Source organism: Pogonomyrmex barbatus, unplaced genomic scaffold, assembly GCF_055798465.1.
Source record: "Pogonomyrmex barbatus isolate J1 unplaced genomic scaffold, ASM5579846v1 scaffold8, whole genome shotgun sequence".
Classification (NCBI taxonomy): Eukaryota; Metazoa; Arthropoda; class Insecta; order Hymenoptera; family Formicidae; genus Pogonomyrmex; species Pogonomyrmex barbatus.
This window is the reverse complement of record NW_028297182.1, coordinates 1,429,677-1,456,335: the sequence shown is the minus strand read 5'-3', so window position 1 is coordinate 1,456,335 and position 26,659 is coordinate 1,429,677. Positions and strand designations below refer to the sequence as shown.

At 32.6% G+C, this 26,659-nt stretch overlaps 4 protein-coding genes across 18 annotated transcripts in view; 3 read left to right on the top strand and 1 right to left on the bottom strand.

Moving 5' to 3' along the window:
* The window catches only part of LOC105425515 (uncharacterized), a 141,800-nt gene extending 136,793 nt beyond the window's left edge, over window positions 1-5,007 (top strand). For all 7 annotated transcript variants that reach the window (XM_089084216.1, XM_089084217.1, XM_089084221.1 and 4 more), the window contains exons 4-6: window positions 682-989; window positions 1,726-2,062; window positions 2,321-5,007. In XM_089084216.1, coding sequence (XP_088940342.1) covers window positions 682-989; window positions 1,726-2,062; window positions 2,321-2,497 — 822 coding nt within the window. In that variant the 3' untranslated portion in view covers window positions 2,498-5,007. The remainder of the gene's footprint in view (window positions 1-681; window positions 990-1,725; window positions 2,063-2,320) is intronic.
* A 1,363-nt stretch (window positions 5,008-6,370) lies between these two features.
* On the top strand, window positions 6,371-12,478 carry Hen1 (Hen1 methyltransferase). The gene is made up of 5 exons (XM_011636333.3): window positions 6,371-6,764; window positions 6,948-7,198; window positions 7,282-7,464; window positions 7,526-10,404; window positions 10,484-12,478. Exons 1-5 carry the CDS (start codon window positions 6,504-6,506, stop codon window positions 10,588-10,590), a joined length of 3,681 nt encoding a protein of 1,226 aa, XP_011634635.2. The 5' UTR covers window positions 6,371-6,503; the 3' UTR covers window positions 10,591-12,478.
* Window positions 12,479-14,527: 2,049 nt separating this feature from the next.
* On the bottom strand, window positions 14,528-23,414 carry GAPcenA (GTPase activating protein and centrosome-associated). 5 transcript variants are annotated; one of them, XM_089083691.1, is made up of 16 exons: window positions 22,520-23,414; window positions 21,935-22,113; window positions 21,638-21,812; window positions 21,362-21,560; window positions 21,111-21,294; window positions 20,195-20,914; window positions 19,915-20,083; window positions 19,586-19,827; window positions 19,309-19,497; window positions 19,047-19,172; window positions 18,771-18,956; window positions 18,452-18,626; window positions 15,281-15,471; window positions 15,104-15,163; window positions 14,837-15,028; window positions 14,528-14,765 (listed from the first exon to the last, which is right to left on the bottom strand). In XM_089083691.1, the coding sequence occupies exons 2-16, from the start codon at window positions 22,103-22,105 to the stop codon at window positions 14,532-14,534; spliced, it is 3,213 nt and encodes a 1,070-aa protein (XP_088939817.1). In that variant the 5' UTR covers window positions 22,106-22,113; window positions 22,520-23,414; the 3' UTR covers window positions 14,528-14,531. The 5 variants fall into 5 exon arrangements, with proteins under 5 accessions (XP_088939817.1, XP_088939818.1, XP_088939819.1 ...); XM_089083692.1 differs by having other exon boundaries at window positions 22,642-23,414; XM_089083693.1 differs by lacking the exon at window positions 22,520-23,414 and having other exon boundaries at window positions 20,195-20,470; window positions 20,552-20,914; window positions 21,935-22,147.
* A 1,254-nt stretch (window positions 23,415-24,668) lies between these two features.
* Window positions 24,669-26,659, top strand: part of LOC105425521 (early estrogen-induced gene 1 protein) — a 64,117-nt gene continuing 62,126 nt past the window's right edge. The window contains exon 1 of one of the 5 annotated variants that reach the window (XM_011636337.3): window positions 24,669-25,002. The gene's annotated coding sequence lies outside the window, so the exon portion shown is untranslated. Of the gene's footprint in view, window positions 25,003-25,069; window positions 25,748-26,659 lie in introns of those variants that run through there. The other 4 variants (XM_089083653.1, XM_089083655.1, XM_089083656.1 and 1 more) reach the window with 4 other exon arrangements.

Sequence of the window (26,659 nt, the reverse complement as noted above, 5' to 3'; positions counted from 1 at the left end):
TGACGAAATGGTTCAATTATTTTTCGCGTCAGTTTTCGAAGTGCGCGACACGCAATAGCGGTAGCACCTGGCCGTCTTACGGTGCCATTTACGTTGCGCACAATAGAGAGAGAGAGAGGGGGAGGGAGGGAGGGAGAGAGTAATACACTCATCCCTTTCTCGGAAGGAAGAACGGAAGGAAGAGACGCGTACAGTGTGTGTATTGTACGCCGTTGCGCAAACACGCAGCTTCGCACGCATATCGACGCGTGCGGAGGCGAAAACACGCATAGCGGTAACGCACTTTGCTCTCGAGTGGACTCGAGAGATGTTTGCGCAAATTGTACATAACGTGGTGTTTGATTAAAAAAAAAAAAAGAAAGAAAAAACAAAAAAAATAAAAATCTAATATCGCCCTAGCGACGTCGTCCGTTTCGAACGGGGGAAAGAGAAACGGGGGGGGGGGGGAAATTAATTAGCGGCGCTAGGCAAATATTAATAATAACGGGCGAGCGAGAGGTCGCTCGCTAATTGATATACTTAATATCTAAAGTAAATGGCGAATCGCGGCAGTCGCGCGGCCGTTATTAATTACCGTGCGAATGAAGAGCCGCAATTTATTTATTTCCACTCCCGCATCAATGTGGGAAATTGATATCCACCGTATTCGATTTTTGTTACCGTTCGATGTTTTTCGCGCAGGAGGACCTGGTGGCCCGACTTACCCGGGAGAAGGCCGAGCAACTGCGGACGTTGTCGTCGCAGCTTCTGCTGTTCGAGTCCAGGCTCTGCAGGAAGCAGAAGGAAATCGAGGCGAGTCTGAGTCAGCGAGAGTCCATTATTCTACGACAACAAAGGGTGATCCGGCAATTGCAGAGCAGATTGGCGGAGAGGAGCACAAGTACCAGGGACTCGCCACCTTGCGACGCCCTGGACAGATTGGATAGTCTCGGGGACAGCGACAGTGCCGTGGTGCTCGAGGAGACCGCGGACGATCCTGCTCCGCCGAGGTGAGCATTTCTGAAAATGGATTCCCATTATCTATGTTTCTACGAGTCGAGAAGAGACGGCTACGAAGCGCTTTTGCAATAAAAAAATTAAGTAATAATGAAAGGATTTAAAATAAAATAAAAATTAATATTTAAAATAAAATAATGAAGAGATTTAAAATAAAATAAATATTAAGCAATGACAACCGCTTGGCTCGAGTTCCCGTTTCAATTATTATTGATTGTATATCGTCAGAGTATATCGTCCTATATAATATTGTTACTACTTGTAAAATAAAAAATTTTTATATAATTTATATAATATTATATTTATTATTCGTACATAATATATTATATTATCTATTTTTATATGTAATAAGATAATTTGGAAAAGTGTAATCTTAATTTTTTTTTTTTCGAAAAATCTAATTGTTCTCGATGCACGATTGTGATCCAGTCCAGTTTGCTCATATTCGAATATAATAATGTTAAAAATTATGCCACGGTAAAAATTGCAATAATTATTATTCACGCTGAGATGATTTAAAATGGAATATTATTTCATATAACACAGAATATATGATTTGACGAAAGTACATATCTTAATGTATAAAATACACGTTTGCAAGCCACATATAGACACATGTAGACACTGGAAAATACATAAGTTACAAATGGATTATTATTTTCTCAAATTTATTCGATTGCGATTGTTTACATTCGGTTCCATATCAGAATCCAGAATTGCATCCCGCAGGTTTCGTTCTAACATCACTGATGTAACTGTGATCCGTTCCGTGTCCGACGCGGTGGAACCGTCGAGCAAGTACTCGTCGATGCGACGGTGCAACGGTTTTCTCAGAAGACCGGAGATCCTGGAAACCGTATATTCCGTAGAGGAAGACGGTGACAGCGAGAATAATCAGGATCCATCGGAGTCGACGGAGAACTCGGAGTACGAGGATAGAAGAGCGAAAAACTTGGGCAACGGAAAAGGCAGACTACAGGATCTCTATGGCAGTTTCGAGAGGCTGGCTCAAGACACGGACTCCCCCCCCAGCGAAAGACCCAGAGATGAAAGTCAGCAGGCACAGGTAATGGGGGCGACTTGAAATCTTATTGGCATGTGTGAGAAATTGATTTATCAGAAAAAAAATCTCTGAAATACTTGAATTGAGATATTCTAAAAAAAACATAACGCAAAGTTTACTTTAGATATAGATTTTTGACTTAAGATATATTTCGTTGTCTTTTCTTCGTTTTCGAGGATTTTCCTTTCGTTTAGCTTTAAAGCTCGTGTTTAATAATATAATAGATGGAATATTTCATAAGAAATCTTTTGGTGCTTTCAGGTGACGTACAATAGGGTAATGAGCAACCACAGATCAGTGACGAAGCCAAAAGATGTGAAGTACAAGAGGATAAATAAGGCAAAGTCGAAAAGTCTCGAGGAACTCAGAGGACGTCTTAGAAATTGGGTTGAGAAAGGGAATAAAATAGCTATATCGTTGGATCAATCATATGCCTGAGCTTATTATATCCCCGTATATGAAAGTATAAATTATTATTTTGTGAATGATCATTTTGTAATGATCATTGTCAATATATAACGTCTGAAACTATAATTTTACTTGTAAGATTAAGGAATGGACTTTAATCTTTAGTAAAGTCGTTACGGTATTTAATTGAAATATCATTGCTCTATGTGATATTTACTGTAGTATTTCTTCATGATAATTATACCCCTAGGTCAGAGACAAATGATTCGACACTTGTGATATGATTTTATTCTATACGAAAACGTAGTTAGGAAGAATTTATTATCAGGCAAAGAAATAATTAATTCTTAAGTATTATGGTAAAAATTCATAATAGCAAATATTATATATAACTTTTATATTTCTTTATATTTATTTTAATAAATTCTATAATATCACTACTTTATCATTAAATATTGATCAGGAACATTTTTACATTACTTTTTCAATCTTTAAAACCAAAAGTAGTCATAAAAAATCCAAACTAATATTAGATTGATATTATTGTAAAATGTAAAATGTGTAATTTAATAGAATTGAAAACATAGCTAAAACATAGCTAAATTCTCTACCATAGTATTTAAGAGTTAAGGTAATTCGAAACGTAACATATGTCCGTGAATTGTATATGAATTTTTAAAAAAATATTTAAGACGCTTCTTTGTTTTGTTTATAGCAAACTTGTAATTGTGTTGCCACATTTTAAATATGTAGAAAAGAAAAATTTTAGTCGGCCTAAATACTGGTGAACTACAAACCTATAATAAAATATATATTTTTAAATAATGGAAAAGTTCATGTTGATGAATGCCATGACACATTTTTTGTAAAAACTTGCTTACATCAAAATGCTATTTATTATTATACTCTTAGTTCAGAAAGATGTATTACATCACGTTTTGCTACAGAATATTTAAAATTAAATCTTTCCTTTGTATTTGAAACAATTTATTTAAAGATTGTAACAAAGTTTCTCTAAGCAGGGTCGAGATGCAAATAATCAAATTTAATCATAATTTTTGATTTACGAAAGAAGATTATAAACAAGCTTGTCTTAAGAAACATTACAAGCATGTAGAGAATAAATTTTTAAGAGTTTTTTAAATAAAAAATTTTTTTAAATGTTATATAAAATACACAATTAAAAAGAAGAGCATTGTATTATACGAAATGCTCTTATTAATTTAAATACATATTATTATATTTGTGCCTATTTTTTTATAAACAAAGAGCATTCTTGAAATAAATTTCTATCTTAAAACATTAAGAAAACTCATCAATCAGATCATGTTAAGCAAAATATTATGCATCTTTAATAAAACTTCTTTACATAAAAAGTTGTAAATTTCTATTTACTGCTTTGAATGGATTCAAAAAGCAAACTACATTTGCAGTTAAAATGCAATTGCTTAATTGCATATTGCATTGAATATATACATATGATCGTATTGTGTTATTGTAAAAAATTTCGATAAATTAAAATAAAAAAATATTACAACTTAAACGCACTTAAAATCTGTCGTGTGTCTCTACACATTAAGCCAAAATTTTATAAAATTTAAATATATTTCATTGTATATATAAAGTTCGAAAGCTATGTGTACTTTTATATTGAATATAAACTCTAATACTGCGACTATACACATCGCGAGTGGCAGCGTTTTGTATAAAAAAAAAAAAGCATAGGTCTTTTAATTGCACTGTTTATAATATTGTTATACGCACGCGCATATTTACTATTCTTCTTATAAAATAGAAAAGAATGCTCGAAAAAACACAATTTCGATGCGAATTGCTTATGATGCAAACGTAATTTTGACTAATTTTATTATCGCGCTTTCGAGCACACGGGTATAATGAAGCTATCGACAATCCGTATTTTTGCAACATTAAAGAAAGAGAAGAAGAAACGAGCGAATGCCTTTGGCAGTATCTTTGTATAAATAATTGGAAAACATGAACGTAACCTAAGGATTTTACGATACTATATATATACACTATTATGTAGATAGATCTATTATATTGAAAGAATAAATTGTAATATTATTATATTTTGAGTTTAATGTTCCTGTGGACTGAATAACAGTCATCGAGAGATCTCGTGCATAATATATTTGCACGCGCTTATAAAATGCATATGCAAATAAAAATATGGAAATATATAAATATATATATATATATATAAATAAAGTATATATGTCGAGAGATAATGTAATATGATGAGTCTACTTAGAGTGATGCGGAAGAATAAAATCTAGATGCGTAGGCAAACTGTGTGAAATTAAATGTCACGTTGGCTTTACCACCATGTGAGTATACACGTGCAATGGTGTTCGAATACAGAAAAAAAAAAAACGATAATTATTTTAATTTATGTAAACTCGTGTAACGTGTATGCTGTCGCTTTACTAGAAAATGAGTAGACTGCTACCGATATCCTGTCACACAATTATTTTAATTATTATTAAATTCCAAATAAATTATGTCGCTAAAACATGTCAGATGGCGATATTTATTCTCATTCCCATCCTTTTCTCCAATTTTCTCCAATTATCTCGTTGTATGTCAATTAAATGTTACAAAATATTGAAAATTCAAATTTTGGAAAAGTAGATAAATAAAATGTCATTAAAGATCTATAGTTCTGCAATCTTTATAAATTATAATAAATACGAATAATAATTTACGATGTGACAAACATTTATAAATTTATTATATTTCGAACGACTTGAACACGATCCGCCATGACGCGTTCCGATGATCGCGATTCGAAATCTATCGAAATTCAACGTTGCGATTCTCGAAATATCGAAATTTTCGATATAGAAAATAATCGCAGTTTTATTACAAACTAAAGGTGCCTTTTTAAGCTGACGCTCGGTGCTCATTTTTAGCGTCAACTAGATCACGTGATCAAAATTAAACAGAATAGTGAGATCTGAATGGTCATTTTTGATCACGTGATCTAGTTTGACGCTAAAAATGAGCGTCAGTATGAAAAGGCATCTTAATTTTATGAAAGTATTAAAATTCAATTAAATACTGAAATGTGAAACTAAATACAATATAATATATAATATATATTATATATTATATATAATATATAATAATATAATATATAATATATATAATATATAATATATAATATATAAATATCGCAACTTTTAACTTTGAATCACTTTTAACACATTATATTTTTTCTTTATCTTGCAGTATACAATTTCACTTATACTCATTTTCAATCAATTTACAATAACGAATTTATAAATAAATTTACTTTTCTAATTAATTAAATTGTAAAAGCAGCAAATTATCTAATAATAAATTTCCTTTTGCCAATTGAATTAATCGCCAATTAAGTTAATCAGAATATGGACTTTTTTTTCTTTATTATGATTGAATCTTAAATTTCACAGATCAGAATTTATGCCATACTGACGGTATGTGTTTGCACGCCTGATAAAAAATTTTTCATGTAAGAACATAAGATACATATAATTATATATATTTATACATATTTATACGTATTTTTGCATAAAAAATTTACCGGGCTTGAATCAGTTATGCGATCGACTCGTACTCTGATCAGAATTCTCCTTGAGATTATTTGTATTTTCTATTATTACTGATTTTGACAGCATAAATGTATATATTAAATACCATAACGAACATATACGAATTACATACGTGATAATAAATTATAATACGGATTAAAGATTGACGAGAAAACCACTAACGACAACAATTAATTAGTTTCTGCCAAATTAAAAAAAAAAAATATACACATTAATATACACTATGTACACTAAATATATACTGAATTTGAAACAGCGTCTGCTAGGATTTGCTTCACCGCGCATGTGCAAGAATTCCATCCGCCGTCCGGATGGTAGAGAAACCGAAACCGCCGTTTCAGGTTTCAGTTGATACGTAGAGACGGTATGAGATTATTGCGAGACAGTTTGAGAGAGAATCGTTTAGGAAGAATTTCACAAACATGATTGGCATACTCTTACACGTCCTCTTCTTGTTGGGCAAACGCATATACGAAAGGTATCGTGGAAAGACGAAAATCTTGCACTATGACAGTGAGACGGAATTCTCTTTGCTATCCGACGAACTGCATGGCGAACCCACGGAAGAGATGGATCTGCTCTGGAAAGATAAGACAGTACATGGATTCTTCCCGCCGGCGTATATACAAAGATACTGCGCCGTGACGAACGTGCTCAACGAATACAATGGAAAATTGCGGAAGGTATCGATACCCTATGGATATTTCTCGTTATAATGAAGATGTTTTGTTTACATTTGTAATAAACTTGCGACGTAGAGAGGCTACTGCGAGAGATATTTTCTTCTTATGTCTCTTAATGTGCCTTTGAAATGTCCCAATCTATTTCCCGTGAGAGATCGTTGTATCCTTAAATTATTTTCATAGATCGTTGACTTTGGATGTGCAGAAATGGGATTCTTAGTTTATTTGAAAAGAATACCGGGAGTGGAAGAGGTACTATGTGTAGACGTGGACCATAATGTTCTAGAAAGATTCCATGGTAGAGCGGCGCCATTGACTACTGAATTCTTAGATTCTGCTCGAAGGAATAAGTTTGCGATAGAAGTTTGTCTAGGCAGTGTGACAGACAATGATGAAAAATTACAAGATGTAGATGCAGTAACTTGCATTGAATTGTAATGTTATATAATACAAATGTTGCTGTAAAAACTGTATTTATATATTTTTTATTTTAATGAAAATATCTTTTTTATTTCAGGATTGAACATTTGTATCCGGATACGTTAATGGATCTTCCTTTTAATATTTTTGGATATATCAAGCCACAAGTAGTAGTAGTAACAACACCAAATGTGGAATTCAATGTATTGTTTCCAAATTTTTCAGGTTATAGGCATCCAGATCATAAATTTGAATGGACAAGAAAACAATTTCAAGATTGGTAAGTTATATAAAACTTGAAAATTTTTTTCAATGAATTTTTATCATCAATTTGTTAATAGGGCACAAAATATTGTGGTGAGATACCCATATTATAGAGTAACATTCCATGAGATTTGTAATGGACCTGAAGACACAAAGCAGTTTGGCCCATTAACACAAATGGCTGTATTTCACCGTATCTTATCAAAAAGCCAATCAGGACTAGAAGTTTTAATATCAGATGAATATTTTGAATTAAAAGGACGACATGGTTTATTCAAGACAGTGGTTAAATATGATTACCCTATAAGAGATGATACTCGTTCAGATGAGAAAAAAATACTGGACGAAGCAATTTATTATATTAATTTTTTATCTTATAGTCACACAAATGATGAAAATGTTCCACACAGATATTATGAAATAAATTTAGACCGTTTATCAAGCTTTATAACTAAATATAATGTCACAACAGAAGCACTAAGGACAATTTTAACAAATGGAGGATGGACAGTTGTAAATCGAGAGAATGGACCGGTAGTACTTAATCCTTCCGAACATCCTTCTGATAATGAAACGGATGATGAAATGTTATATTTTAACGATATAGATATGACATACGATAGATATGACGACATAGATATAGCGACCGAAGAAGAATGTGATGAAGATGAAAATGAAGATTGGCATGATGAAACCAATGTTATAAATAAGAATGAATGGGATTATGTATCTGATTTAAATGAAACATCTGCAAGTGCAAATAACGAATTAGCTTTACCAAATTTAGATACTGAAAACTTTTATTACAACAACGACTTTATATGTGAAGAAAACAAATCTAAAAATGAATCTGATGAATTGTTTAATTCGTTCGTAAATGGAATACTACCGAATATGGATGATGAAGATTTATCTATGCAAAATCCGCACACTGAAAATTGGCTCGAGGAACCTAGTATTATTATACCTGAAAATTGTTCTATTAATCATGAAAATACTTATCTATTTAATGGTGAAAATTCTTTGCTGGAAGAATCACGATCACCGGAAAAGCCATGTGCAATTTGCGGCAATGAGAACGCAAAGATTCAAAAATTAATAAGTTTTAACAAAGAACTTTCAGATGATTCAATCCCTTTAATTTTAGATAATCCAAAAGCGGCTGATAAATTTCAAACAATTGCTTCTAAAATGTCTTCAGCATTACCCAACAATTTACAATTAAAGAAGTCAATTGACAATATTACATTAGAATCGAATCTGTTACAAAATGATCAGATAGATTCAGCTACACAAGAAGTTACTTCAATGTTAAATCTTCGACCGTGTATGTTTATTTCGCGTTCCTCAGCGTCTCTTTATTCCTATTCTGATCTGACCAACTCTTCGCACGAATTCGATTCTAACTCATATGAAAGCGAATTACTCAACAATCAAATTTTCTTAAATAATACTTTTTATCAGTCTAGAATGGCGACTAAAATAGATACTATGAAAGATATGAGAGAATATATAAATAATATGTTGTCGACTGCGAAAAATCTTCCAGAAAGAGACAGAAAAGAAAAGGAAAATAGAGGATGTTTTTTGTCTCCAATTTTTCCTGTCGAACAAGAACAAGATATTTCCGACTATCAAAGTTGTGAAGACAGCGATGTGACAGATGTAGTGACATCTGATGCTTACAATAATCTTGATAATCAACCAAAATATACAAGTTCACCTAGTTCATCTCATACACAGAGATTTTCCGCTGATACTAGAATTTATCCTGAATGTACAGAATTAATGAATACTTTAGACAAAACACTAAAATTTAAGAGGAAAATTATATCAGATATCACTAATTTTTTAGATGATAGTCAGAGATCTGATAATACCACAGAAACAATTAAACTGTGCGAAACTTCAAACAATGATATTAAAAATACTGAAAAATATAATCTAGATTTTTCCGCTAGCAATAGTATACAACAAGAAGCGTCTTCAGAATATAAGGAACTTAATGATACTGATGATTGTATCTCTACTAAATTAATATATGATAAAAATGAAAAATTTACAGAAAACAACATAATCAATCATGAGTCTGATATTGTGAATGATATAGAAAATGTAGATGCACAGCATATTTTATCATTAGACAATAAGAGTACTAATCATAAAAATGAAAATGCATGTTGTACGTTAGCATCAACATTAACAAAATTAGATATTGACACAGAAGCACCTTTGGAAAATGTGATTAGTGATCACGCACAATCAAATGCAAGAAAAAAAGATGTAAATCCACCTAGAGAATTATTAAATTCCAAATCAAAGAATGTTAGTAAATACTCTTCATCTGAATGTGCCAAAGAAGTTAGCATTTTAAAAAATGATAGGTTTGTATCTTGTAATGAGGATACAAGTAACGTTACATCAGTATTGAAAAACGAAGAGACTGTCGGTACGAGCAAAGAGATATCAAATATTTCTGGATTAGTGAATAATATTGAAGCTAAATCGTCTTCTCCACTCGAGACACCTCCGAATAGTTGGTCTCCCGAGATAATGGATTCTGGTTATCCAAATTCAACTTCCGCGCAAGATATAACACCAGAGTATGATCTATCTAGTATAGCTCAGGATCACATACCGGATTCCGAATCGCCGAGTGTTGCGGAAGAAGCGCCAAGACTTGGTGTCCTGGAATTGATTGAGGTGGAAAATGGCGATTTAGCAAATAATAATAGAGATGACGAAGGTAACAACATGGTAGCTATGAATGCTAATGACGTTGAAAACTTGCAACCGCTTATTGATGTATTGGAAAATGATCTCGAGAACGAAAATGACATTTACGTAATGCAGAACGGTTTTCCTATATGGCTATTGAGGCTATTGGATATGGCAAATCCGCTTGATTTTGATATACAAGCTCGACAAAATTTACGAGTTCCTGATGAAGCTGCAGGTAATTATCTCCTAATCTTTGTACTATTCGTATTTTAAAAGGAAGACAAAATATATATTTGTGATGTTCATATTTTTAGATGATGATAATTATGTGATTCGTGACGAAGGTTTCGACAGTAGTTCTTCTGAAAGTGAGAGTGATGTAGCTGACAATGAAGTGGAACATGATGATAGTGGTAAATAAAAAAACATGGTAAATAAAAAATTTTTTAATAAGAGAAGGGGAAGGAAAAGAAAGAGGAGGGAAGCGAAAACGTGATTACAGTATTACAGTATTATCTTACATATCATTCTTTGATGCTCCCAAACAAAATTTGTACTGTAGACTCTTAAGCAAATATGTTGAAAAATCTCCTTTATGTTGAGTTTTATAGATATGGAGAATTGCATCTTAAAAGAGCTTGGATAAAAATAAGTTTTTTTGTTTAAATCATAATAAATAACTACCTCTTTCTATATTTTTAATACATAATATTATTAGATAGATTTCAAGCCTATTCATTGTTTTACGTAATAATAAGACAAATCTAGATACTAAACGGAGATATAACTTAGATAAAATATTTTGTATGTTTCTTATAAGTATAACTTAATTTCTGTTTTTATTTTGCGTAATTAAATGTAAGCGTTTTGAGAAATATTTTCATTTCCTGCTTGGATAACTACAAGAATTTTTCAAAGAGTTTTATACCATAAAAATATTGAAATATCAGAACACCTTTCTCTATTATGGATATGAAACATTCTTGTTATTATTTAAATTATCGAGATATTGATGTTAGATTTATATGGATATATTTGTATAAATTATCATGATACATACATACATATATATATATATATATATATATATATATATATATATATATATATATATGTGTATCATAGAAGATGTCCGGTAAACCAGATTATCTTTTGTGGACAAATAGAGCTGGTTATATTAAGTTGGAAAGTTCTGAATCATTTTATGATTTTCGCATTATTTATACAGATCTGCGAATATTCACGTGAAGAGACAGCTTGGCGCTATGCAACGTTTACAATTGCTAGCAAGTGCATGGCAAGCAAATAATGCTGTAATGCTTGCATAATGCTGTCCTTTTGTAAGAAAGCTCGCTCATTCGCAAATATAATTCTTCTCACATTTATAATTCTTACATAATTATTTCTATAATTATTACAAAAAATGCAAAATAGTATAAGATTTTTTTATTCAATCCACTCTATTTGCCCACGAGAAGTTATTATCGGATATCCTATATCGGATATATATAATTTACAGGATATCTCATTTTAATTAAAACAGCCAATTTCTGGAAATCACGAGATTTTAGAAACAAATATTTCTCATAAAAGTTTTATGATTTTTAAGTGAGACATAAAGATATAGTGCCATTGATTTAACCTTGGGTATACGTATATCTCGTGATTTTTAGAAATTGACCGTTTTAATTAAAATAAGTATGTAATGACCCTGTATATAACAATATATATATATATATATATATATATATAAAATATATACACAATATTTAATATATATATATATATATAATTTTATATATATATTAAATATATTATATATATATATAAAATTATATATATATTATATATATATATATATATACATGCATATAAAATTTTATATATATAAATACACATTTACATATCCACTTATACATATATTTTTTTTTACATTCTACGATTTTTTTCATTTAATTATTTGTCATATAGTTTTTATTTTAATTCTTAATGTAACTTAGACAAGTTTTTCATCATGTTAAGTTTTAGTAGTGTGTGATATATTATACTTCTATATGATTTTTCTAATAGATCCATAGCAAACATAATATTGAATCAATTATTGATTTAATAATTTTGTTAAAATTTTCTAAGACTGAAACTGCGTGCATTAAGTTTGCAGTAATACAAAACTTTTGACAAATAAAATCGATATAAAATTTGAACATATGTTCTCAATATATATTTTGTCCTAATACAGAAAAAAACATGTATATATTGTATGGCATAATAATTACGAGCTTCTTAATATTAAATATTTTACATGGAAACGTGATATCTCTCTTTATTTTTCAATAGTGGAATGAAATTACAGGGTATACAATGGTTTACATAATTAGCCTAAGACTTTACATGATTTTGTTAGACGATTTCGACTGTTGCTTTTAGTATATATTTACAGAAATAAAGTCTTACAGTTTTCAATATAAGGCTATTCGCTAGAGCATAAGTCAAACGTGACCATAAACTTTGTTTTAAATCGTACATATTACTCATGAATCAGTTTAATAAATTAAATTTAATAAAGAAATAAAAATGATAAATGATGCATTTAATAAATTTCAATACAATTCAATATGCTTGTAATTACGTAAAATACACAATTTCAGCATTTTTTTATATAACAGTTGTACCATTTTTAACTTTTATTTTGCAAATTTGTATACATAATATATATTATACTTATGTATAAGTAAATGGCACGACTTATGGAGTTAAGTTTGATAGTCAAGAATGTGCTATAAGTATATAGCAAATTTTATTATTGAAACACTTATAATACTAGGTAGAATTACACATCAATGGAATTGCATTTTTTAAGTAGTGCCTTAACACCATAATCTATGGCTTTTAGTAACGTTTGTCTTACTACAAATTTTATCAAAACAAAGTGCAAGTTATATAACTAAACAGGTTCATAAATATCTCGCATCTATTGTGATTTACACGCGTATCTATCCTGCTATATCTTTATGATTAATGTCTTATGGCGGTGATAGAAAATAAAATATACGTTTCGCGTGTTTTCTCGGTGTTCGAAAGTACATACAAAACTACATAGTGAAAACTTTTAATATCAAACCTAATGTTATATATACGTGGATTAGTAGAATTGTGTCAGTAGAATTGTCAAAATTACACACACGCGCGCACGCACGCACGCACGCACGCACGCACGCACGCACGCACGCACACAATACGTAATTATCGATTGCAGTTGAATTAAAATCATTACAGAGAATAGTAGACTTAAGAAGAAGGATACATAACGAGTATGGAAGAGAATACATTCACACTATTTCGGAATGTTACGTTAATCAATGAGATAAAATCAAATAATAGAAAGTCATAGAAACATTGTTGGAGAAATAAACAGTTACCTCTGTTACAATATAAATTCTGTGGTTTCCGCAATCGCGCATTTATTCAGTAGAATTGTCATGACTATTGTTACTCGAAAAGTTACTGTATATACAGATAAGAGTCTCTATAACATTTTCTCCCTTTCATACTTAGACTAGTTTCATACAAAACGCGACATATGTATTTACTTTTATCTCCTATTGTAAGTAATTTATGTTTATGTGATTACTTTTCGGTACGTTGCTCGTCATTGGTAACCCGCGTAGCGTTTTTGTTTTTTTTGTTTTTTTTTTTTTTTCTTTTTTTGTATCGAGCCCAACATTCGCGCGTACATCGAATGAAAGGAAGAAAAAGAAATAAACATGTAAAAATAATGTCAAAATAACCACTCATACGTATTGTTGAAAAGAAAAAAAAAATCACGGAAACGGACTACTTTCGAAAATAGTACAAAGTAACAAAAATTTGCAATGTAATATCAGCGGCTATGTAAATAGGATTGCCTGATGAGAGTAAGCACTTGATGTGCGTTACAAATGGAGAGCGTGACAAAGAATACATCGAGTTAACAGATCAAGTATATTATACATAACTACGAATATACGTCATGTTCACACATTCGTGCCCAGCACACGACTCCGTGATGTATGTATTCTTCTCTTCCTAATGGTACTTTGTCTGCATAACGAAAAGATTATTGAAAATAATATTGCTAGAGTATTGCGAGAGTATTGAAATATATTCGCATGCATATCTAGGAAGAGTAATAAAATCATATCGGTGAGATATTCCCAATGTCTCTATCAAATATATTTTTTTTTAAAGCAGAGATAAAACTTTTATATTCATGTATGACTAATATAGCGATTCTTATCTATTGGAGTCTACATCTGTATTTGCATGCCACTGGAGAAGACGAACTATATCTTTTAGGGATTATTGTAGTTCATACTTACTGCATCACACAACTTCTTTAAGACTGTCGCGCGTTTCGCGACTTCGAGAGTGTATCAGATGATGCAGATCACTCCCAGGCGCGCTATCGCGTCTCAGATCTCTTAGCGCTGTTGGGGTCATCACTTCCCTCTTGTTCGCCGCTTCCTTTATACTGGACAAGGTTTTGCTGAGCCACGGCCAACTGTTGCGCGTGGCTTGCAGCTCGGAAGCGGTGGCGTGCAACTGATGGGTCAGATCCTGCCGAGCGAATCGTGTTCATTTAGTACTCTAATCTCGGAAGATCTCAAAACGATCTCGAGATGTCTCACCTGATTCCGGCACTCAGCCTCGACGTGTGCCAACTTTGTTTGCGCCAGTTCCAGCTCCAGCTCACGCACTCTTTCCTGAACTCTGTGCAGCATGGGATCTATCCGGTTCTCCAGAGGATGCGCGATATCCGCTAATATATTCGACGAATCCATTATACATGTCCTACATTTTTCGCACTTCGAAACCTTCGCCTGAAAGTTATTGTTACAAGAACTTGTCTTCGATAAAAGATTTAATGCTATTGAAATTGAATTACGATTACGCACCCGTAATTCGCTCAACGTTGTCTTCGCAGCATTGTAGTCGTCCTCCAAACGCTGACAGATCTAAAACATATTAACAGGATATATAAATATCATTGCAACTTTTTATAAAGCTTAAAATTGAGCATATTTGCGGTGTAACATTTCGTGTACACAACATATACTTTCGATATAACATACCTGTTTGTATTCAGCTATAATCACATTGCTTCTACGGCTTTCGGCGTCTGCCCGAGCTACCTCGCGTTGTAACATCTCCTTAATTTGCAACAGTTCTGCCTCCAATCTTTGTTTTTCTTCTTCATTTCTGGCCACTGTACCGCGTAATTGCTCCACTTCGTTACTGTATTCGTCAGCATTCTCCTGTGCCTCTATAGGAAGAAAAATAATTTTTGTTTAGGCAAATTTAACATACGAATTATATTTATTATGAATTATTCTTCCTCTGATGTTTAATCTCATATAATTAAAAAAAATTTTTTAGATCGCATAATTGCAAAATGTAATTAGGGTAAGATATTCCTTAAAAAAAATTTTTATATAAATATTTTTTGTTTTCATGTAGTTTTATTTTATTGTTTTGAATTGTACGCATTTTCTCCAAGAAAACAAACGCAATACGCAGTATTTTTGAGTACTGCACGCTTAAATATAAATACACTCCTCACTCTTACTCTTCATTAGTTCTTTCGCAGCGTGGCTCATACTTGCGCCACGTTAAAAACAGATGGTCCGAACATAACTGACAGATACAGATATCTCGTTAACACGAATGGTCGGCTTCGTTATATATTACAGTAGGAAATACGCTACGCCAAATTTAAACTGCTGACATAGCTGATATCTTCGATATCTCTACCTTTGTTTGATATATCTCTTCAAGTGGCAATAATATTGATAGCCGAAATTCTCGCGATCCTTGTCAATATAAGTTAAAAAAAAAAAAAAAAAAAAAAAAATACAAATTTGACTGAAGAGATATTTATCTTCAAAACTACCTTTTTCCTGTATCCATTTAAAAGAGAACTATTATTGCAAATTATCTTTATTATAACTAATACATCCTATGTTTTCTTAGCCGTGTGTTTCGAATTCAAATTTATATAAACATATTGTGTTTTTGCAATACGAAGACAGGAAAGCTATCCAATGCGATTAGTCAGCCTTTAGTCATATTACCGCTTATCAGCGTACGCATACTTCAACGACCTATGATACGTATCTGGATAATAGCTTTATAAAAATATCTGCGAACATTCCATAGATTAAATAATCTCTTTTATGTTATCTTAGGATATTTCGCGATTTTTTTTTTTTTTTGTTAATCGTAATCATCTAGCACTATTGCATGTATCGTGGCAGTCTATATTTTATAGATATACGAGGGAAGTAGTTAGTAAAAACAATGTGTGCTGACAATTTCGTTTGACAACTGCGTCATACCCATGCATACCCATATAGCAAAAAAAAAAGAAAAAAAAACAAAACAAAATATGAAAATAGGAAGTGCAGATGTTTATTAAAAATTCAATTAGGAGCAGGATATTATCGGATGAAAATAGGTAATTCACAAAAAACTAAAAGTACTCTGGGATGATTTATTTTTCAATGAGCAATAATAAATAATGTATAAATAAAAAGCAATACAAGAGAGGTTCGTATACACAAGCGCTACTACCGATAAGCATGATTCTAATAACAAACATAATATCAGCTTTTTCAATAAAGTAATGTCATTAAAAAATAAATAATACTTTACAAAATTAAACTTACAACAAAAATTTGATAGTGCGTAAAATCTCTTCGTCTAACATATTTGATATACTACTACATGTTCACAGCACGCATTGAGACATTGCCATTGTAATACAATAGCGCAAGAAAAATATAACAATACTATAATTTTTGACGTGAGTATTTTGTATTGCGGAAGTTATACTTTGATCAATTGCTCAATCAATTTATCATTCAATCAATAAAATTAGAAAATAAAATATAATAATTAAACATCTTTAATATCTTTAAAAGTTCCCAAAAGTTTCAGACTTTATTCATATGTGTATTATTTAAAAAGATCTCATAATTATGACAAATTCAAATTTTATAATAAAATAAAAATGAAAAATAATATCAATAAAAATGATAAATCTATTAATTTATCAATAAACTTTAAATTTGATAATATTATCATTAACAATTTTTAAAATTAATATCATTAATAATTTTTATTCATTGCATATATTTTATCATTAATAATTAATCATTGGACAATTCATTAAAATAGTACTATATTACATTGCGAGCTATTTGCAATGAATAAATAAAAGCAAACAGATGTATGTGTGCATATAAAATAGTTATCAAAATTAAATTTTACATTAAAAAATAATGAATAATTAAATCATTTTCTTAATTATTTCTATTTTAATTTAGCAATTTGAAAAAAAGATATATGTCGTCCAAGGAAAATATTCCATGTTCTCTCTCCTCTTTTTAAACTGCATTCTGTTCAACAAATTTCTTACGTTAAGAATAATCAATAATATATTTTTGCCACGTGATATTTGAATTTCAAAAATCAAAAAAAGAAATGTATAGGCAAGCAGAACCACCACCTGACTAAAATAATTATTATATGTTGTCCATTTGATATTTCTAAATCAACTAAATAGAGAGCACAGAAATATAAAGTTTATTATTAAATATTTTACTAATATTACGTTTATTAAAGCTATACTAGCTATAGCATACTAATTGCATGTTTCTTTATGAGACTAGACACACGTTTTATACTTTGGTTTAAAAAATATGAAGTTCTATTTCATATGTATTTTTTCCGAATGTACAACTTTAAATGTACACATGCATGATGTTGTTCGACGCAATTAAATACATAATTTACTATAATTCCATTATTATGTTTATTAAAATGTAACTATATACTTTTATTTTTTTCTTTAATTTGTGTCTAATTTCAGATATAAGAAAAATTATTCCCTAAGCACTAAAGAACAAAAAGAATAAAAAAAATACTCGTATGTTCCCTATGGCACAGCCTAAGAACTCATTATTAGTTTTATATATAGTTTTATGAATAATCTCCTTGTCATGCAAGAATCTTCGACTCTTTAGTTTCGAATACGGTATGTGTAAGTCTAAAAGTTTACATATGGCTAAAGCTTCTACCCACACTGAAAACAAATTCACAACCAACAGGCAATGAATGCTGAACCATACACGAAATATACATGCATGTACAGCACGGTGTACAGTGTTTCCTGATGAATTGATGGAACATTGTGTTTAAAAGTGAACAGAGGTATGTAGTTCAAACGTAGAATATAAAATTACCTTTCAACGTCATAAATTCTGCTTCATATTTCTTCAATTTCTTTAACGTCACTGAACAAGCTAACTTCATAACATAACGTGCAACTTCTTCATTTCGGCAACGTTTTGGTAAATGCACCCGGAAGTATTTCAATATGCTTTCAAAATCTAATTGTAATAACTCTTTTTTACACAACTGAAAAGAAAAATTACTCTTCTTTGGCATACATTTATGAAATAAATATAAGGAATCATATCGATTAAAAAAATTAATGGAATAATTTTGTATATCACTATTTATGTATAATGCATTAAAAACTTTTTGTATATAATAGCTCACCATCAATAAAGCGAGGGCGACTTGGAATAATGTGTCGAGTCCTTGTAAAAGAAATACGTCCAAGATATGAAAGACAAGATATAATGGAAATCTAGCAGTAAATAAAGTTAGAAACCATTGTGCGGCGAACATGTGCGTTTCTACGCCGCGATCACAGAAATGCTTATAGAGTTCCGGCAATTGATCCTAAAAGCAAATTGTAGATAATTTATATAGTTAATGCTATGTATAATTTATTGCCATATGTCGTTATCAAATAGATTTATCGTAACTCACTTCTATTAAGCGATTTAATTGATAAAATCGCATATAAAGGTTGTCAAATCTATCTTTGTATAAATCTCGAAGACCATAGTCATACATTAATTTGACCAGAACACAAAACGCTTGTTCTTCGGGCATCTAAAAAAAATACTTAAGTTCATTTTTGTTGGTAAATACTTTACATAAACTATTACAAAACATATTATCTGTAAAGAATCTCTATCGTTATAGTTTTACGATAAATGAATTCTATCTATATATAGTTATTACTTACATGTAATAACAGACTAGCAACTAAGAAACTGAGGCCCTGACAATATCCAACTTCTTCGTCGTGAACAGCATATGCTTTACTTATTCTGTATAAAGAATCTTGCCCTAAACCACCTGTCTCTTTAAAGAAATCATGGGCTGGAAATGTTCTATTAATATCCCTTAAAATTACGCTCTCACAGCTGCTTTCCTGTGTATTTATTATCAAAATTGATGTTATATCTCAGAGAAAGAGCTTCGATTACTTGTCATTATCCGAAATTATATTGAGTACTCACTTTTGTAATCAACATTCTATACTTGTCCATCATCTCTTGCGAATTGTCACAATTACTCAGACGTTGCCAAACTTCACCGCGTAAAGCTTCAGGAATTCCTTGTTTTGTTAGTTTTATAAGAAGTTTCGGACGTTGCTCGTTAATTTGCCAACTGTCTAAAACTTCAGCCCAACTAGCTAATTCATCTGCTGAACAATCCTTGGAGACTTCGCCTGTACCACTTAACATGGGTTCATCACCATCTATAGAAATAGAAATTCAAATATTAATAGATACATGCGTTATTAAATTCGTGCGTCAATTTTTTTTTTTTAAGTTTAGTTTGTTACCTGAATCTATTTCTTCTTTAGGTGTAAGTGTGTCGATACTTGTTAAAGAGGGCGATCTGATTAAAGATGCTAAATTCAAAGCCAGATTTAATCTATTTCTATCCAATTCGCCGGATGTTTCTATGCTTTGTACTTCATAATGCACCTCTGTACCATCTCCAGAAATTACCTGTCACAAAAAATTAATATATAAAATTACGGAAAATAATACATGTAATATCAAACGAGAAATCTTTATGAAACGTAATTTCTTATTAAATCATATCAGGACAGAGCTTACCTCTTTGGAATTAAGATAAAATTGTTGCACAAGATTTCTTTTGTTAAAATACCAAAATCTCTCGTTTTGTGGAAACACTTTAACTGATGTTTCTATCACAAATCTCACTGGTTCTCGAATATCTCTGATAACGAGATCGACGGCAACAGTCATGAAAATTTTACCCTCTCTTGGAGTTTCTATATTAAGAGTTTCCAAAGCGGGATCCGCGGGATCCCAACGTCCACAAATATTATAGCACTGTTTGTCTTGCATTATTGGTCCAGTATTAACTTGCTGCAAAATTGTTGTAATATTGCGAACATCTGAGCTGATTATAGACATAAAATTAACTTGCTGGTGTGAATCTCTTTTTACCATCTCGAGTAGTCGCATATCACTGTGTTTAACATTTCGCCCGGGGCTAACAAGAACTCCAAAACATCTCTCGACTTCAAGTGTAATGCCACCTTCTTTACTGGACACTTGTTGGATACTCAAACAAACTTGTTTCGCTATATTGCTTCGTAATTTAAAACAATTTCTATCCTTAGGAACCGTACTGAAACCGCCTTTTCCATCTTCTTCTTTTATTTCCATAGTGACTTCGAAAATAAATACTCTAGAATTAATTTTTTCACCAGTATTGAACCCATTAAAGTCACTGCCGGTCAAAGAATTTGTCATCGAACGTGGTATTCTGTGAAACGCTTTTGAAAAGCAGGCTGACACTTGTCCAACCTAAATAATATAATTATAACACTCAAGATACATGTAATATACATTAACACAAATATGTATTTTGCAAAATGATTTAAAATATTTATAAACATTTAATTTATATTAAAATGTTATGTACTTTAAGGATATAATAAACTATAGCTATATTTTCAATTATTTGCATATGTATATAATAATTGATAATATCAAAACATACCGCTTCTGGTATATCACAGCGGAAAACGTGACATTGGTAAATGGCAGATTCTAAAGTGTCACCATGTGACCACGTAAAAGCAAAACATGCTGCACATGAACCAGTACTCTCACCACGTGCGTAAAATAAAATACGTTGCACTTCGTAACGCGCGATAGCTTGTTGCGTTGCAGCGTCATACAGGCTGAAGAATTAAGCATATGTTATTTAATCGCACACAGATAACGCTCACAAAATTTAGATATACTCACATGACTGAACCTTGTGAACTACTCGGCACCGAAACAGAAACTTTTATTCCTAAATTTAGCGATTGTTCTGCATTTAATATGTTCATGTTACGTTGAATCTCATATTCTGATTTTGGTGCATTTATTGCTGCTGCCCCCAGATAGGTAACGCCATTGAAAATGGTGCATTCTTGTTGAACGTGTGACAATGTGTTTAATTCTGGATTATAAAATATACTTTTAAATCTAAAATCTTACCACTTTTACATCATCTATGAATGTATGTCAGTAACTTACCTTCCTCAAGATAATCTTCGGGCTTCATAATATCCTGCTTTTCTGACGTGACAATGCAAGAACTAACGTCGTAAAATTTACTATGACCTACTTTCTTTGTCTTTTCTTGGTTTTGCTGACTGGCACCTGTCACTTTGAATTCACCTCCCTCCATTTTCGAGTCCTCTGTCAAAATCTGTAGTTGTCATACAAAGCATATATAGGCATATTAATCTACAACATTTATCTTTCATGGATCTAGAGTAAAACTTATTTATTAAAATCTAGGCATGATAAAAGTCATATAGATATACAAACCTCACGGAGATTATTTTGCAGATCCTCCAGATTGCCGTTATTGGCGATTTTTAGCATAGGTGGTTCCAGGAGAGCTTGCTGCTGCTTGCTAATACCTTTCTCATTCACAAATTCATATTCATCACTTGTCGCCACTGATTCCATGGACTTTACACTCATACTATCCTCCATAACTAAGTCTGCAATATTAATATTCATTAAGCGATGTTGAGTTGTACAATTAATATCAATTTTGATATGCAGGTTTTTATTCAAGTGCTTCTCATTCCTATCTTAAACTAATGCTTTTCGAATATCGTTCAATATCTCATACACATCTTGAACAAGTAAATAAACTATATTTTTTCACACATTTAAAACAAATCTTGATTTTATATATATATATATATATATATGTGTGTGTGTGTGTGTGTGTGTGTGTGTGTGTGTGTATGTGTGTGTGTGTATGTATGTTGTAATTGTATTTAATCACTGATTGTATGTAATCATCTGAAATTCATCTACTCCAAAGGTAATCCAATATTCCGTTGTGGAAAAATTCTACGTAGTATTTACAAACATGATTCTAGAACAGTAAACACGTACAACTAAGAGCTATAACTGTCTCTCAAGAACACAAGTTGACTGTGCGTTCTCAGCGTAAATGAAATGTAATCTTTGTCGATCCAATATTCCTGAAAATATTCTCCAAGTGGCACGGCTGCTACCTAAGAGAAAGATCTCGGATCTCCTACGTAATTCCCAATCGCGTCACCCTCGTGGCTCTTCAACACAGCCTATTACAACGAAACACATTCCGTTCGCTGTGACCTGCGATCAGTCGAGGAAAGCGGAGCGCGTGCGAGGTTCGCGTCAACGGCGGCGGCATCACCGTCAGGCTACGAATACATCCGCCCGTGATCTATCTTTTTCTTTCTCTTCTCTCTTTGCGCGCGATTCCCCCGGTGTATTATTTCAGACGGTGACGGATCTCACGTATCCGCCCCAATCGTCGCTCTTGTTTCAGGGATAAGACGATGACTCTGTCCACAGGAGATGAGAGATCGGGATGACCGTTTACCGCGTGGGGATTCTCCTCTCCTTCCCGCTGCTTCTCCTCCCGACCCTTGGCGTGGGACCTTCGCGATCTTCGGCTAGACACCTCCGTCGTACCTCCGCGCGTTTTCCTTCTCCGTTTCTGCGGCGCGTGTCGCCGCGTCCGGACCTCGCGTCTCGTGTCTTCGCCGATACTCTCCGCTCACGTTTTTCCCCCGCGACGCGACGAACATTTACATGGCTTTCCCGTAGCGAGTGGCGCGCCTGACAGAAATTATGACGACAGCGACGACGACGGCGACGACGACGACGACGACGGGGTCGGCCATTCGCAAGCACCCACGACCCCAAAACTCCCTTGCAGGGATGGCCACCAATATTACCGATACCACCGATACCTCCGATACTGCGACGTACGCGTCGATACCTCCCCTCTCGATCCGGCGGTGTTTCGATGATGGATAGAACAGAATAGTCGAGATATATTTGAAAGTATCGATACTCCCTACTTGGACATTTTAACGTCGATACTCGCGCTCGCCAGAAATCGTATCGATATCTTGATACTGTATGCTAATAAGGAGCGTGTATATTGCTCTTTTCCCTTTTTCTGAAAATTTATTTTGAAACCTCGAGTTCCCTTTTTCTCGAGTCTGTACTGCATATAAGAGCTTCTTTTATTCTCAATAGCAAAATTACATCTTTGTATATCTCGTGTACAAAAAATTAAATGTACATGAATAGGGATAAATTAGGGGGATTCGTTAATACGTTAATTGATTATATAAATTATAAAGTGAGAATACAGTTATATGTAATATATATATATATATATATATATATATATATATATATACTTCTAATTGGTAAAATATATAGTCATTATTTATACAAGGTGAACAAATAAAATATTGTAGAAAATTATTTCTTGTTTGTTTTTCTCAGTTTTATTTATTTCTTCTGTTACATTTCGAGTTTAATACAAATATGCCATTGTTTTTATAAACATATGACATATAACATCATCCAAAATTACGATTAATCAAAAATATTTTTGGCAAGTAATTTTGGTAATATTAGAAAGATGTCACAAAAATGCTATTGCCTTTTAATATTAAGACTATTAATATAATTATTAAGATAATTAATAATTTAATATTAAGATTCAAGTTAAATTTTCAAATTTAAAGATTGCGATTTATATATAGAGAGTTGGAAATTGATTGTTAAAGAAAAAAGTTCGAAAAAAGATTATTAATTAAGTCAGACAATTATTGAAAACAATTTTCGACAACTTTCGTTTAATAACAATCGCTTCATAACAAAATATTTTATGTTTATTAAGCTTTGTATAAGCAACAAATCATGTATTTTAATTAGATATTTAAAAAAAATTTTTTTTAATCTTCATTAAAATTTTGTTTTAATATTTAATATAAAATAGCAAAGAATAGCAAGACAAAGATGTAAAATATCAAAAAGCGTAAGATTTAGATAATTAGCAACAAAATGAAAGGCTTATTACAAGTTACATATATATTTTATCAATGATATGATATTTACAAACTTTATATATACATATATATATTTTTATTGATTTCTTTAAACGTTTATCAACTATTTTCTTATAAAAGTAGCGCCTCTTTTTACTCGAGCTGGCACGTCACTGGGGGCCGCGCTTGTCGCGCATGCGCGGGGATCTGGTCCGTATCGCAAATCGCAAGACCGAGTGCAGCTCGGCTCAGTTCGTAGGCGAGCCAGACGAGCTCCGTTACGTCGGACGTAACGGTGAAGCGGTCGCAGCTCACGGGACTCTCGGCAGTCTTCGCGTCGAAGATCGCTGCTGTCACTGTCGTCGCTGTCATCGTCCTCGTCACCTCGTCCCCGTCACCGTTGGCCGTCTTCGTCGCCGCGGTAGTCGCGCTCGTAGTGGTAGCCGTCATCGCGAGCCCCTTGCACACCGAAAACGCCTGTGATCATGAAAAATGTGAGAGTGCGTGAAATCGGCTAGCGGAAGAGTACGGAGGCACACGGTGAGTACGATCAGGTCAATTTCTCGCGTTCGCTCGCGTGCTGAGACCCGAAACTCTCGTCGACGACGGTGTCTCTCGTGGTGATCCCCGTTCGACGCGAAACGCGGGAACGACTCGAGGGAAGAGAGACTGGAGGGGAAAAAAAAAAAACGGAGCGTTCGGACGTCGAGCTGTCGACGCGCGCGCGAGAGGAAGAGAGAGGTTATAAAACCGTCGCGTCCCTGCCATCGTCGGATGCCAGGCTCCACGACGAGGCTTCCCGTTCGTTTGTCGCGATTCGTGGAATCGGGGGATTCGAATCGGAGCACTCCAGGGATCGATCGATCCTCCCGTCGCGGATATCGCGGGAGGTTGACGCGCGTGAGGTTATGAAGTCAACACGGAGCTCGTCGACGCTCTGCCACGGTTTGGGCGCGAGAGAGAGAGAGAGAGAGAGAGAGAGAGGAAGGGGAGATCTTTTCTGGAAGCTTTTGCCATCCTCATATTGCCAGAGACATCCGCGCGTAAGAATCGTTACCCGAAGTTCAGCGCGCATTTCGGTTTTCTCGTATCGTGTCATCTTAATCTTTGGAGTCGATTTAATTCCTATCGGGAATCCCGACGCGGGAGCTGACGTGCAACTCAGCTCTGCAGATCGACTTGTGGAGAGGACAGCATCCCACCTGTGAATCCTATTGTTGGAGGCGTCGATCTGACAGTGTTTCACTCGATCAACTGGTCGACGGCCGTTAGAGTGATAAGATGTGTAAGCGTACGCGTGTGTTGTCATCGTTCTCGTTCCAGATAACTTTCATCAATGTGCGCCGTGACGCACACAATCGAGCGTGATACAGAGAGATTGGTATCTGTAAGATTTTGAGATCTTTTTATTATTATTTTTTTTGGAATGTTCCCCCGAGTGGAGAGACTCTGTTAAAAGTACCTTCAATCATCTATTACCACCTGTTCTAAATTACTTTCATCTTTCATCTTTTTCTTTCCATGTTGGAGAAGAAAAGAAAAAAGTTGAATAGTGCAAAAAATTCAGCTGAAAGGCAAGAACAGGCCTATTGGTTGTGTATAGCACAGTCTTCTCAATCTGCGAGATTTTGGGACTTGTTTTAGGTTATGTTGGAACATTATCAATTTGTAGATTCGACGCGCGGAAAACTTGATAAATCTAATTATGTATGTGTTTAAATGAATATATATACATATATATATTAAATATATATTAAATATATTTAAATATATTTATATATATTAAAAAAAATACATAATATATGAAATATATTTTATGCGTATTATATAAAAATATATAATGCATTAAAAAACATTTGTAACGTGCATATCTAAATAATATTGATATTAATTTAGGAAATAAATATGCATGCATGATAAGTACGTATGTATGTATGTATGTATGTGTATATATATATATATATATATATATATATATATTACAAATTTAAAAAATAATTAAAAAAGTAATTTAAAAAATAATTAGTTTAATTAAAAGTAAAAAGATGTGTACATTACAACAAATTTTGTTTACTATTTATATATTTAATATAATTCATAAATATTAATTCAGTATTCCCATATACTCACACACAATTAATATTTAAATATATAAATGAGAAGTAAAATTTATTTTCGGCAAACTCTGTATAATTTG